Genomic DNA, 14,775 nt, shown 5'->3' with positions numbered 1-14,775 from the left:
CTCAAAAAGAAGCTACAACAACGCCGAAGAGAGATATGGAGCTATTTCCCCAAGTATTATAGGGAAAAAATCAAAAACTTCATCGCGCGATATCTCAGAAACCTGACCTATGGCGAAAATTTCCTTTCGGGTTCTTAGTATACCTATCAAGGGCTTTCATCTCCAAAAGAAATTTTCCACCCCCCAGACTTTGAGTTCCATTTTGTGTCACAGTGTACTCAACAAAGCACATGGTATGTATCGTCCGACTATATATCAACTTCTTACGTGTTTAACTGAAATTAAAAATAAGCAATATAATCTCTACCGTAAGGAAATTTATTAGTTAAATGCATTACAATTTTTGTGGTGAAACTGGAGTTATTAGAAAATAGAAGAAAATGTATGTATGTATGTATCTACATTCATACATAAATGTTGTCATTCATAATCCATCCGTACAATAAACGTGATTAAAAATATTGAATGAGTTTTCTTATAACATAAATCTCAAGGATTTCCAATCCCGATCCATAATGTTGTCAAGTACCCCATTATGGAAGATTTTTATAAACTTTTAAAAGCTTCCTGGAAAAGCTCTTGCCGGCTCAATACATTTTAAAAAAACGTCTTTGTAACCTTCTATTTTGATTCCTTTTGGAATTTACGCAATTCCTTTTGGATTGCCTCAATGAGCGGTGCAGCAGAAAGATCTTGAACATGACGTGTGGACGAGAGATGTGGTTGTAGATCAGCAGGATGATGAAAAGGTCCTGCACTCATTGGTCTAACTAAAGGTGAATGCGAACCATATGTGCTGCCCCCATCCCAAGCTCCCACAGTAGGTGATGGCGGCTGGGTTGAGTGATTGGATTTTGTGGTTTTTGGTGGTTGAGCTGTTGAGGGGCGATTATCGCCGTTTTGGATTCTCAAATTGACACTGAAAATATTTATCAATTAGTAATAAAAAAATAAATCCATTTTTTCTCACCACTTACTTTGAAGCACCAGCGGAGGAGCCACGCAACTCACGTTTTGTGGGCTTACGATTATTGGTGAAATCACGATTCGGCAGTGGCATAGGCAAGTCATCTTGACTGGAATACATTTGTATGGCTCCCTCAAGTAAACCTTCATAATGATTGCGCATAGCAGCTGGATCTCTAGATGGACTATAATAATCGAATTGTCTGTGATTGTGTGCACCATCATCAACGGTATCTTCATATTCTAGCATCCATCCAGATGTGACGGAAGAAAAAAGTGTAGAGGAGAAAATCAAATCAATGAATGATGCCTTAGTAACGTTGTCTTCTTTGGTAATTACCATTGTCCAAAATATCATCGGCACTGAGACGCTTCTTGTGCCTCTCCCAAACAATGGGTCCCACAACACCTGGATCGGGATTATCACTTTGTGAAGCAAAACGCGGCACTTTCTGGGGAGCTTTTGGTGTGGGAAAACCTTCAATGGTGGCTATTGTGGTGGCATCTAGACCGTCGTCACGGGACATACGCCTCTTGTGGTGATTCTTCGATGGTTGTGGTACGTTTTCCACATTATCATAATAAGTTACAAACACCGGTTCGAGTACACGATTCAAGGGTTCAGGCAAAGTAGTCTTTGGAAAAGCCTTAACCGATTGCATAGACAGAAAAGATCCTATACTACCAGAATCCGATGATTTCTCTGTTGGTTGTAATGCTCTAATAATTTCCTTGTTAATTGCTTCGGTGGAGTGTTGCTGACGTTCTACCGGCTCAACTCTTTCCGTGTAGATGGTTTTCTGATGCAGCAACTTATTGCGATGATAATTTGTGTGAGGATTAAATGCCTCATTTGGTGGATCAAAGTTAACATAGGTCCTATCGAGATCACCAGGTCGCATTGCTTCATCCCCTGAATAATCACGTTGACTTTGTACAGGACTGGTTTCCAAAGAACCCACACGATTTTCTGATAAATATCTTCTCTTTGGCTTGTGTCGTGATTTATCCCGCTTCTTTTCGGATATAACTGTGGTATAAATAGCCTCTTCATTCGTTTCGGCACGATCATATTTATTGAGTCTTCGTGTTCGATTACGTTCAAATAATCCACTTGATTTTTCATCCAACATTCGCTGAACATCAGCGTTGGGTGGATTAATTGGACAGTAAACTGATGAGTCGGAAGTATTATCGGAAGAGGTAACCGAAGATCTACGTTGAGTTTGTGCCGGAGGACCAGGGAAATGTATTCGTGGTTCACGGGCACTGCGACCACTTTCATGTTCAAATGAAAAGTTTTGTATGCCACCCTCACGGGATTCGTTAGTTCCTGTCGTACGTCCAGTATCAGGTACGGTGACACTTGATGTAGCTCGTCCCGAATGGGTCTCTGTTATAAGTTCATTACGACTGGTGGTTCTGAAAGAAAATTGAACACAACAAATTTTATTGTTGCGTTTTCTCTCTCCTTCTTCTTTTTTAACTCCTTACCTATTGATTTGCTCATTCTTATGCCTCACATGCGATCTCCCCATTAGCAGAAGAGCAATAAGCAACAGGAACAGTAACAATATTGCTATAGAGCTTACAATAACCAATAGCGGATTGTTTTGTATGGAATCTATAAAGCCATGTGTGCCACCGCTATGCGTAGCTGGTGCCAAAGGTGTGGCTTGTGGTTCCCGAAGATATGCTACATAATAAGAAATGCATTAGAATAAACATGAATTCAATTTCCTGAACTTTGTATCCACTTACGTTCTGCCTTCATAATAATTTCTTTGCCCAATACTGTCGATACCTCTGATTCGCTCACCAGTTTCATATCGTTGGCTGCAGTCACTGCCAGCACAGGTCTGCCATTTACAAATACAGAATATATAAGCTCTGTTTGATTAGCAATGGGTCGTTCTTCTCTGAAATTTATAAAAAAAAAAATACGCGGAGGTTAATGCACAGGTGGACTGCTCAGAATCTAGATGCGATTCCAACAGAAACGGAAAACGAATAGACTTTAGAACCAACGGAAATTAGGAATTCCGCGAATAAAATAAATCCATAGAATAATATACTTCAGTAACAAGTAAAAAATCGTTAAGTTCGGCCGCGCAGAACTTTTTATACCCTCCACCATAAAATATTCTTAACTACAAAATTTTAGGTGAACAAATTTTTCGATCACGGATACCCCAAATGCCTAATTATCTAATATATAAAAAGGGGGGCTATATCAAAGTGTGAACCTATCTTGAACATGGAACCTCAAATGTCAAATTAAGAGTTGTTCTGTCAAACAATGTAGCTAAGACCCTCAAAATACCGAAAATCGAGTACGGTTTAATTGAGCCTATACCAAAACATGGACCTATATAAACAATTTTTGGTGGAGAAGTGATGTGACCATTAAGAACCTCAAATGTCAAATCACAGCAAGTTTAGTTAAAAGTGTAGCTAAGATCCTTAAAATATCGAAAATCGGGAGAAACCATTATATGAGGGTTATATTGGTGGAGAAATTTCGTGACCAAAGAGAAACTCAAATGCCAAAAAAACTCGAAACGCCGAAATTCGGGAGGTACTGTTATATAAGGGCTATAACAAAGTATGAACCTATGTTGACGATTTTTGGTGGAGAAGTTTCGTGACCACATAGAACCTCAACTGTCAAATTACAACTTGTTCGGTTAAATATTTTAGCTAAAATCTTCAAAATGCCGAAAAACGGAGGTTCCGTTTTATGGGGGCCACACCAAACCATTGACCTATTTTGACGATTTTTGGTGGAGAAATGTCAAATTACAGTATGTTCTGTTCAAAATTGTAGCTAAAACTCTCAAAATACCAAAAATTCCGAGGCATCGTTATATGGGGACTTTACCAAAACATAGACCTATTTTGACGATTTTTGGTGGAGACGTTTCGTGACCACCTAGAATCTCAAATGTCAAATTAAAGTCAGTTCGGTTAAAAATTGTAGCTAAACTCTACAAATCCAGAGCCACCATTATATGGGGGCTATATCAAAACATGGACCTATGTTGACTATTTTTGATGGAGAAGTTTCGTGGCCACAAATACCGAAAATCGGGAGCTACGATTTTATGGGACCAAAACATAGACCTATATAAACAATTTTTAGTGGAGAAGTGATTGGACCACTAAGAACCTAACATTTCAAATTACTGCAAGTTTGGTTAAAAATTGTAGCTTAAATCCTTCAAATACCGAAAATCTGGATGTACCCTTATATGGGGCCTATACCAAAACGTGGGCCGATATAGCCCATCTTCGGAGTTGACCCGCTTATGGCAAAAATACACTCTGGTGCAAAACAAATAGCGTTCTAGCTCAATTATTGTGGAAGTTAGAGTGAATACAACAGACGGACATGGATATATCGACTCAGAATTTTGTCCTGATTAAGAATAAATGGGGGGTTTCTGAGTGAAATCGCACACTTTCTCAAGATGAGGTTTTTGAATTCCCTTATTTTTAGCTGTGGTGATGCTGCTCATCGCAAAACATTTAAGTATATTTTCAGAATTTTTTTGACTAACGGTTCCAGAGATATCGCGCCTTGAAAATGTCAAAGTCTGCAAAAACTACATGCAAAGAAATACTCATAACTTCTTTAATATTGGTCCAAATAGAAAAAATCTTTTTTTTTATTTTTTGTTGTTTTATCAGCTATGTAATCAAAAATAGAAAGAAATGTTGCATAGTCGGCTTGGATGGAATTTTCGCGTTTTAAAATTTAAAATCAATTTTTATCTCTTTGATTTTCTTGAATTTTTTTCGTATTAAACTACGATAAATTACAAAAATTTTAAGACTTATTTGGTGCGATTCGAATGATTACTATTTTTTTCTTATTTTTTAAAATTTGTCAATACAATTTTTTTCTTTATACCAGTGTGAAACATTTGTTATTTTACCAAATAAAATATAATTAAAAAAAATTAAGTTTCAGTGTTTTATTTAGAAATGTACATAGGAAATAATTTGTCGCTTAGCCTCAATAAATATTTTCTTTCTCTTGATGGAATCCCTCAAATAAAACGCTTGCCGTTTAATTTTGCCACAATTTATAATTTAAATGCAAGCGTTTTATTTGAGAGATTTCATCATGAGAAATAATATATTTATTGAAGCTAAGCGACAAATTATATTCTAGGTTTAAGTACATTTCTAAATAAAACACTGAAACTTAATTTTTTTAAAAAATATTTTATATTTAAGTTTTTACAAAATACATTTTTTTGGCCGCTGAGAACATAATTATAGTCAATTTAGGCGGAAAATTTAGATAAAAAACTTTAAAATGTCTGAAATCGTGGCATTATACCAAAACCTGGACTTATGTCCATAATTTTTGGTGGAGAAGTTTCTGTACCATTGGGGACTACAAATGCCAAGTTAAAAATGAAGGTACCGCTATAAGGGGGCTATACCAAAACCTGGTCCTATGTTCACAATTTTTGGTGGGGAAATGTCTGTATCATTGGAAATGCCAAATGACAGCTAATTCGGGCAAAAATGAAAATAAAATCCTCAAAATACCTGAAATCGGGTGGTACCGCAATATGGGGGCTGCAGGAAAAAATGGGCCATGTAACTTAAATAAAACACCGTTAAAACACTGTAAAATGGACCAATCTATGTTTTAGTTTCATATTCATGTATTGTCATCCAAATCTGAAAATAGTGCAACGTTTTAGTCCGATTGGTCAACTGCAACTGTGTCAAAATTGAGTTACCAGATTTGAAATGCAATTTAAATAAAACACCGTTAACACTATAAAATGGACCAATATTGGTTTTGATTCCATATTCATGTATTGTCATCTAAATCTGAAAAGTGTGTAAAGTTTCAGTTCCATTGGTCAACTGCGACTGTGTTAAAAATGAGTTCCCAGATTTGAACTAAACGGACCAAAGCATGTTAAATAAAACACTGTAAAAATAAATAGTTTCATTTATAAACATTTGTTTTGATGTTTTATTTAGGAATTTATCTTAAACATCTTAAAAACCTCTTCATCTTGCATTAGTGCGTATTACTGAATGAAGTTTTTTCGTCCCCGCGATAACTTTGGCCATTTAATATCTCAAAATCAAATCCCCTTTCGTATTTAAATAGTCATCTTCTCGGATGCCCATTCCTATAATTCCCAAGCTGTAATTTTTTGATAATCAATTTAGTTAGTTTATTGTCCGGCTGGTACAATAACAACTAAACCATTTTCAAAATAGAAAAATTACGACGTTTTTAATATGTTTAAGATAACTTTCCCAATAAAAGTACAAATCAAATGTTGAAAAATTATTTTTTTTTTTTTTTTTTTTTGTAAGATAACAAATGTTTCACACTGGTATAAAGAAAAAATTGTATTGACAAATTTTAAAAAATAAGAAAAAATAGTAATCTTTCGAATCCCACTACGAAATAGGTCTTGAAATTTTTTTAATTCATCGCAGTTTAATACAAAAAATCAAGAAAATCGGAGAGTACAATCATTGATAAAAATTGATTTTAAATTTTAAAACGCGAAAATTACATCCAAGCCCACAGTACAAAATAACAAAAAATACAAAAAAAAATATTTTGACCAATATTAAAGAAGTTATGAGTATTTCTTTGCATAGTTTTTACAGAATTTGGCATTTTCAAGGCGCGATATCTCTGGAACCATTAGCCAAAAAAAGTTTGAAAATATACTAAAATGTTTTGTTGATAAGCAGCATCACAACAGCAAAAAATAAGGGAACCTCATCTTGAAAATGTGTCCGATTTCACTCAGAAATTCCCATATATACTTAATAGGTTCGCAATACTTAATAGGTTATTACTTCAATGCGTTACAAACGAAAAAAAAAACATACTTAATATACACTTCATACTATGCACGATGGGGCCAATGACAGGTTTTCGAGGCAACAAATCACTGGGGCAAGCTAGACCTTCCAAATTTTGTACAGATGTTTATAATGGGCTTAGAAACTAATATGCCAAATTTGGTTAATATCGGTTCATATATACATATAGCTCCCGTATATATGTTCGCCCGATTTCAAGCAATTGATGGAAAATACCACGGAATTAGGGCTACAAATAAGTTTGCCAAGTTATATTGAAATCGGTTCAGATTTTGATATTGCTCCCATATGTATATATTTTCGCCTGATTTTAGGTATTTGGTGCACCAATCCCGCTATGTATGTCCAATCTTGATGAAATTTGAAATGTGTGACGGATTTTGGTCTAGAAACATTTTTGGCAAATAATATTGAAATCAGTTCAGAATTGTATGTAGTTCCCATATATATGTATGTTCGCCCGATTTCAGGCAAATGATTGACCAAGCATGCAAATTCCATTAAATTACAATAAAATTTGGAAAATGTTACGGAATTCGGACTACAAGTAAGTTTGTGAAGTTATATTGAAATCGGTTCAGATATAGATATAGCTACCCTATATACATATGTTCAAATTTCATGGTTTTGTCTGTGGTTTGTTATAAGTTAATAAAAAGAGGTTCCAAATTTAGTAAAAATCGGCTAAGATTCCGCCACAAAGGCCAATTATATATATATTATTATTATATACGTCTATTAAATTTTTCCGAAATCCATTTGATAACATTAATGGGTTTCCGATTATTCTCCAAACAAAACATAAAAATGTCCATATTTTTAAGTATTACGACATCTGAAATCAGATTTTTATTAAAAGGCGCAGATGGGCGCAGCTAATTTTTTCACAAAATGATAGTACACATTAATACCTTTCACCACATATATATAACATCCTAGATCTACCTAGATCTCAAAAGTTATACTCCAGAGAACACATGGATAACAAACCAAAATACTCCAAAAAAGACACAACATCTTAACTCAAAAATACATTTACCACACATAACAATTTTATTATTTGTTAACAATATCTTATTTTACATACCCATTGAAGAGCTTTCCATGTTTAAAAAATATAAAAATGTTGAAATGTTCTTTTTGGCACCTAAAATGCTTTCACTACTTATTTATAATGAATGTCGGAAAATGATGCATAAGAAAATATGTCACCATTGCCAGATCAGTATGTCGCTATGTGATGTTACCAGATTGATTTATTTTTTTTTTTATTTTTAGTGATTCAGAGTGTTGGCAATCGAAATCCGTTATTATTTTTTTCAAATTGTTCACTTCAAAAATTGACTTTTTGCCTCGAAAACCTGCTATTGGCCCCATCGTGCTATGGTGGAATATATAAATATGAGTCGAAGCTACTGCTAAAAGCACGCAACCGAAAGGAAAAGGAGAGGAGGAGAAAAGGAAGCTTCTCCACTAAAGAGGATATAGACAAAGCTCACACCGAAAGGCAAGCAGTTGACTGGGGCTCAACGAAGGAACTTCAAGAATGACAAGATACTGCTAAATAATAAAAAGCAACAGGATATTCTTAAGGAGATCAAAAGCATTTCCTCCACTTCCTCGGAAGTTGCGAAGTGGATTAGATCACCCGAAGAAGAAAACAAGCTTCCCAAATATGCCGAGTAAATCTCGTCAAGACCCAGGCACAGACTGTTCCGAGTACAGTCGAAATCGCTTATAACGTCGTCGTTTATAACGTCATATCGCTTATAACGACGAAATCCGAAAGTCCCGAATTTCTGCCCTTTTTATTCCACACTAATAAATATCGCTTATAGCGTCTTCGCATATAACGTCATACCGGTTGTAACGTCGGTTTTTTGTGAAATATTTGAATTTTGCTATTGGCTATAAAGTCGCACAATACAAAGAAAAAAAATTTCGCTAAATATTTTGTTGTATGTTATTTTTATACCCTCCACCATAGGATGGGGGTATATTAAGTTTGTCACTACGTTTGTAACTACTCGAAATAATCATTGTAGACCCCACAAAGTATATATATTCTTGATCAGAGTGCAATTCTGCATCGATATCGCCATGTCCGTCCGTCTGTCCGTCTGTGGAAATCACTCTAGCGTCCGAACGGATTGACGTAGGTTGATGAAATTTTGGGAAAATATGTTATATTTACGTAGGACTTTTGGTATTGAAAGCGGGCTATGTAGGTCCACGATTTCGTATTGCCCCCATACAAAATGAAGCGTGACGCGTCGTCGTTTTAAGGAATTTTTAAGATATTTGGCCCATTTTACCACCGAATTGGTTGTAATTTAATACTTTGTGTCTCCAGAGGCCAAAAAATATTCCTACCAAAGTTGGGTTATATAGGTCCACGTTTTGGTATAGCCCCCATATAAGGCCCCATATAAAGTACGCGTCATTTTAATATATTTTGAATGTATTAGACCCATTTGACCACAGAATTGTTGTAATTTGGTATTTTGTGTCTTCAGAGGCCAGAAAACATTCCTACCAAAGTTGACTGACTGACTGATTGACTGATTGATTCATCAACGCCCAGACGAAACGGCTGAAGCTAGAATCATGAAATTTTGGGTGAGGGTCACTCTAGGTCCGAAGGTGACAGATAAGGCTTGGTTTTTGGAAATTCGTACTAGAACGGTACGAAAAGTACCAAAAGGTACTAAATATGGTACCATTAGTATTAGCCAAACGCGAAGAACTAGAATTCTGAAATTTGGAATGAGGGTCGCTGATGAAAAGATAGAAAGGTGTACCAAAGGGTTTTTGGAAATTCGAACTATAAGTGTTCGAAAGGTACTAAAAGTTACTAAATTTAGTACCATTTGGTATTACGTGACCGGATAGAGGTAAAATCTTGAAATTTGGAATGAAAATCAAGGTTTAGAAGATGTGTTGGTATAAGGAGTTGGTTTTGAAAATGTGTACTCATGTGTACGAATATTACTAAATGGTACTAAATTTGGTACAATTTGAATTTGGGCGAACCGATAAAGTTGGAATTCTGAAATTTGGAATTACTATTACTGTTGAAGTGTAGGTTTGACATATGGAGGTAGTTTTCGAAATTCGTACATATGGGTACGAAAGGTACTAAATAGTACAGAATAAGGTACAATTTGGATTAGGGGGAACGGATGGAGCTGGAATCCTGAAATTTATAAGTAGGATTACTGTCGGAGTGTATGATAGAGGTATTTTGGAAATTCGTACTTTTGGGTACGAAAAGTACTAAATGGTACCAAATTTGGTACAATATGAATTCAAGTGATCGGATAGAGCTGGAATAGTGAAATTTGGAATTAAGATTACTATTTGAGTGCGGGATTGGGATACTTTTGGAAATTCGTACTTATGACAACGAAAAGTACTAAATTCGTACTTGTGGGTACAAAAAGTACTGAGTGGTACTAAATTTTGTACAATTTGGATTTGGGTGAATGGATTCTGAAATTTGGAATTAAGATTACTGTTGGAGTGTAGGATTGAGGTAGTTTTGGAAATGTATGGTTATGGGTACGAAAAGTACTAAATGGTACCTAATTTTGTACAATTTGGATTTGAGTGATCGGATAGAGCAAGAATAGTGAAATTTGAAATTATAATTACTATTGGAGTGTGGGATTGGAATACTTTTGAAAATTCGTACTTATGGCTACGAAAAGTACTAAATGGTACCAAATTTGGTACAATTTGGATTTGGGTGATCTGATACATTTGGAATCCTGAAATTCGAAATTAAGATTACTGTTGGGGTGTTGGATAGAGGTAGGTTTGGAAATTGGGACCTATGGGAACAAAACGTACTAAATGGTACTAAATTTGGTACAATTTGGATTACGGTGATCGGATGCAGCTGTAATCCTGAAATTTGGAATTAAGATTACTGTTGGCGTGTAGGATTGAGGTAGTTATGGAAAATCGTACTCATGGGTACGAATAGTACTAAATGGTACCAAATTTGGTACAATTTGGATTTGGGTGAACGGATATAGCTGGAATCCCGAGATTTGGAAAAAGAGTACTGTTGGAGTGCTGGATTGATAAAATTTTGGAAATTTTTAGTTATGGGTAGGAAAAGCACTAAATGGTACTACATTTGGTACAATTTGAATTTCAGTGATAGGATACATTTGGAATCGTGAAATTCGGAATTAAAATTGATGTTGGAGTTTTGATAAAGGTTGGTTTAGAAATTCGTACTTTTGATACAAATAGTACTAAATGGTACCAAATTTGGATTTGAGTGATCGGATATATCTGGAATCCTGAAATTCGGAATTAAGCTTATTGTTTGAACATAGCACTGAGGTAGTTTTGAAAAGTTGTACTTATGGGTACGAAAAGTACTAAATGGTACTAAATTTGGTACAAGTTGGATTTCAATGACATGATGCAGCTGCAACCCTCAAATTTGGAATTAAAAAACCTGTTGAAGTGTAGGATTGAGGTAGTTTTGGAAATTTTTGATTATGGGTGCGAAAAGTACTAAATGGTACCAAATTTGGTACAATTCGGATTTGCGCGAACGGCTACAGCTGTAATCTTGAAATTTGGAATTGAGATTAATGTTGAAGTTTATTTTGGAAATTCGTACTTATGTTTACAAAAAGTACTACATTTGGTACAATTAGAATTTGGTAGTCTTAGGGGTACGAAGATGGTTCTATGCATGGTACAATTTTGTATTGGACTAACGAATAGACCTGGATTCGTGAGGTTTAGAATTAAGATTACTGTTGTTATTTGGTAATAGCGTCAGAGTTAGGAAATATCTACCATAATTATACGAATTGTACTATATGGAACAGGATAAGGTACAATTTGTTATTGTGTAGAGGAAATTTTGAAATATTAGGAGGAGGTTCGTATTTATATGTAAAGTACTAAATAGTACTATAAATGGATTTGGGGGAACAGATAGAGCTGGAAATGAGGATCGCGGTTGGTGGGTTTGGCCGCCTTGGCGCTGAGCACCCCAATTAAAATAACTCGACAATTATGGCTGGCTCTTGATGTGTAGGCGTGAGGAAAATCGGACTTATGTGGTACGAATAGTACTTACATGAAAATAAATATCAATTAAAATAGGTATTAGTACAAACATTTTTTCCATGTTCACCGTTCTATATTATATATTTTTTTATTTGTTTTTATATCCTTTCCGCATACGAAGTAGCGGGTACTTTGCTAGTTTTAATATATTTTGAATGTATTAGACCCATTTGACCAAAGAATCGGTTGTAACTTTGTATTTTGTGTTTCCAGAGGCTAAGTAACATTTCTACCATAAAATGTTTATATAGGTCCACGTGTTGATATAGCCCCCATAATACAATATCTCCCGATTTTCGATATTTTGAACGTTTTAGCCTCATTATCACACCGAGATGGCTGAAATTTGGTATTTAGTCTTCTTTAGGCGTATAAAACTTTCCCCCAGAAATTTGTAGGTATAGGTCCACGCCATCATATAGCCCCCATAGAACGGTACCTTTTGAAGGTTGTGGCCACATTAATCCACCGAAATGGCTGAAATTTGTGGTGGAGGGTATAAAAAGTTCGGCCCGACCGAACTTAACGCTTTTCTTACTTGTTTCAAACTCAAACGACAAGAAAATACTAAACATATTCACAACATGTTCGAAGGTGGGATTGGACAACTCAATTACCACTCACATGTAGGCGGTCTCAAGTCAATTAAGCTTGAATTTTTGCCACCCATTGAGAGATTTGTTTTACAACCCATGGACCAAGGTGTAATAAAATCATTAAAATCGCATTGCCGGAAACCGTTAGTGCCAGAGGCGTGTTTAGCTGTAGAAACTATTCAAAAATGTATTTATGTACTCAGAAGATGTTGCAAGCAAAGAATGTGTTTTGGAAACCCTTTCAAAACTCAGAGCTGTGTTAAATTTAAAACTTATGTTGAAATTCAAAATCCCAAACTAAAATAACAGACCATTTTATATAGAACCATATCCTATATTAACGTAATATATCTACTGCAGAATTAATTTAATATCGTAATTATACCCTATACCACAATGTGGAAAAGGGTATAATAAGTTTGTTTTCCCAAAAATTCATGTAACGCCGCGAAATATTCGTCGTAGACCCCTCATGTGGTATACCAAACTTCATATCTCGACGAGATAAAGCGATTTAGCGATGTGTGTCCGTCCGTCCGTCCGTCCGTCTGTCCGTCCATTAAAAATTGTAATCAAGCTAGAGGCCGCAATTATGGACCGATTGTCACGAAATTTAGTATGGAGGTCGGGTTTGGACCAGAATAGAACTGATTAGTTTTTGGCGATGATCGTGAAATGTTAAAGGGATGAAATGGACCAAAAACAAAATTTTTGCTCGATTTTGTAGCCGCTCTGTAGGTCGCAATAATAGTCCGATCGGCGCGAAATTTTAAACGTAGTTTTGGTTTGAGATGAAGAAGTAGCGTGCAAGTCAACGGTATGATCGGATAATATTTAGCGGGTTAAATTGATCAAAACTTTTGTGTGAAAATTGGTAAAATTTCTAATGCACATCTTATAACTTTATCCCAAGAAGACGCGTTTAGTGGTATAGGGTATCACATGGTCGGCCCCGTCCGACTATAGTCTGTTCTTACTTGTTTTTATTATTTTGTTTTTAAGACATTTGAATTGAATTTTATATTTACTTAAGAAAGTCACTATACATAATATAATTTCACCTCTTTTATAAATATCGTTTATAACGACTATCGCTTATAGCGTCCGATTTTGTACAGTCCCTTGACCGACGTTATAAGCGATTTCGACTGTATTCTTATGTAGTTGGTGACAACGTGAACTCGGACGTAAAGGGGTTGCGCCGGACCACTGAATATTCTAGAAAGTCTGGGGACTACAAAAGTAAATCTCAAACCTTCTAGAAGAGAAAAACGGGCTTGCAGACAGGAAAGGACAAGGAACGAGTTGTGCTATGCTGCGATCGACACCAGTAGAGGGTCCAACAGGCTAACCAAAGATCATCATAAAGCCATTGAAAATATGGCCAACGGCAAATTGTTAAATCACATCCTTCAAGGGCGTGGACCAATAAACATAATCTGCATTGAGCTTAATATACCTTAATACGCCACTTAGATTCGCACACGAACTCTTTCTCTCTCAGTAGTCAGTAGTACAGCAACTCCTAGGTAGGGTGGCAAACTAAAGCTGTTGAGGAATGACGAAATACCTCACCTGACTAAAGCGGCGGTGTACGTCAACAGGACCAGACTTTGGAAGTGAAGAGAGGATGGCACTTTACTTGTTGTTGTAACAGGATAGGATATAGTTTTAAATTCGTTTTTCTGCTCAATCTGCCTCTGGGTCTATCCCCAGCTCTAGAAATGTGGCTACTTCGATGAGTTTGTAGCCACAAAGCTACTGGAATTAATTGAGTAGATCTGGCAGAACATTTGAAACCTACTTGACAGGTTCTCTCTTGTAACGTTGGAACTCTATTTCTATGTCATGAATATTCCTCCTGACATACCTGAGGTGTGGGGGCTCTTATTTACCATATGGTAATCGGTATGGTTCTCACGTTAAAACCGGAGATAATACTGCAACGATAGCATATTAATGTGTTACTGTACTGAACTGTACTGCAGTCCATGTGCTGAACAAAGTGACCGTAAATTTAGCATATTCATCGGAGGATATTCCTGACGCAAAAAGCTTACAATCATCTGGATTCATTACGATCTCAATGCCGCGTCGAGGGATGAAATACAGGAGATTTAGAGGTTAAGCAGTTTGGGAAATATCTCATACCTTGGGGAACTCCCTGTTTCAATCTACCGCGATTGGACTTCTTGTTCCTGAATTCCACGTACGACTGGCGTCCACACATATA

General features: G+C 35.9%; 1 protein-coding gene across 1 annotated transcript in view; it reads right to left on the bottom strand.

The window, feature by feature from the left end:
* Positions 1-297: 297 nt before the first annotated feature.
* The window catches only part of LOC141388736 (uncharacterized), a 48,684-nt gene continuing 34,206 nt past the window's right edge, over positions 298-14,775 (bottom strand). The window contains exons 6-10 of the mRNA XM_073958936.1: positions 2,728-2,885; positions 2,461-2,662; positions 1,307-2,388; positions 978-1,209; positions 298-919 (exon numbers count right to left, since the gene is read on the bottom strand). Of these exons, the coding sequence (XP_073815037.1) occupies positions 622-919; positions 978-1,209; positions 1,307-2,388; positions 2,461-2,662; positions 2,728-2,885 (1,972 nt within the window). The 3' untranslated portion in view covers positions 298-621. The remainder of the gene's footprint in view (positions 920-977; positions 1,210-1,306; positions 2,389-2,460; positions 2,663-2,727; positions 2,886-14,775) is intronic.

This window comes from Musca autumnalis, unplaced genomic scaffold (assembly GCF_047663935.1).
Source record: "Musca autumnalis isolate F117 unplaced genomic scaffold, ASM4766393v1 scaffold_1, whole genome shotgun sequence".
Classification (NCBI taxonomy): domain Eukaryota; kingdom Metazoa; phylum Arthropoda; class Insecta; order Diptera; family Muscidae; genus Musca; species Musca autumnalis.
The sequence above is the reverse complement of the archived record's forward strand: the minus strand, read 5'-3'. Positions and strand labels throughout refer to the sequence as shown.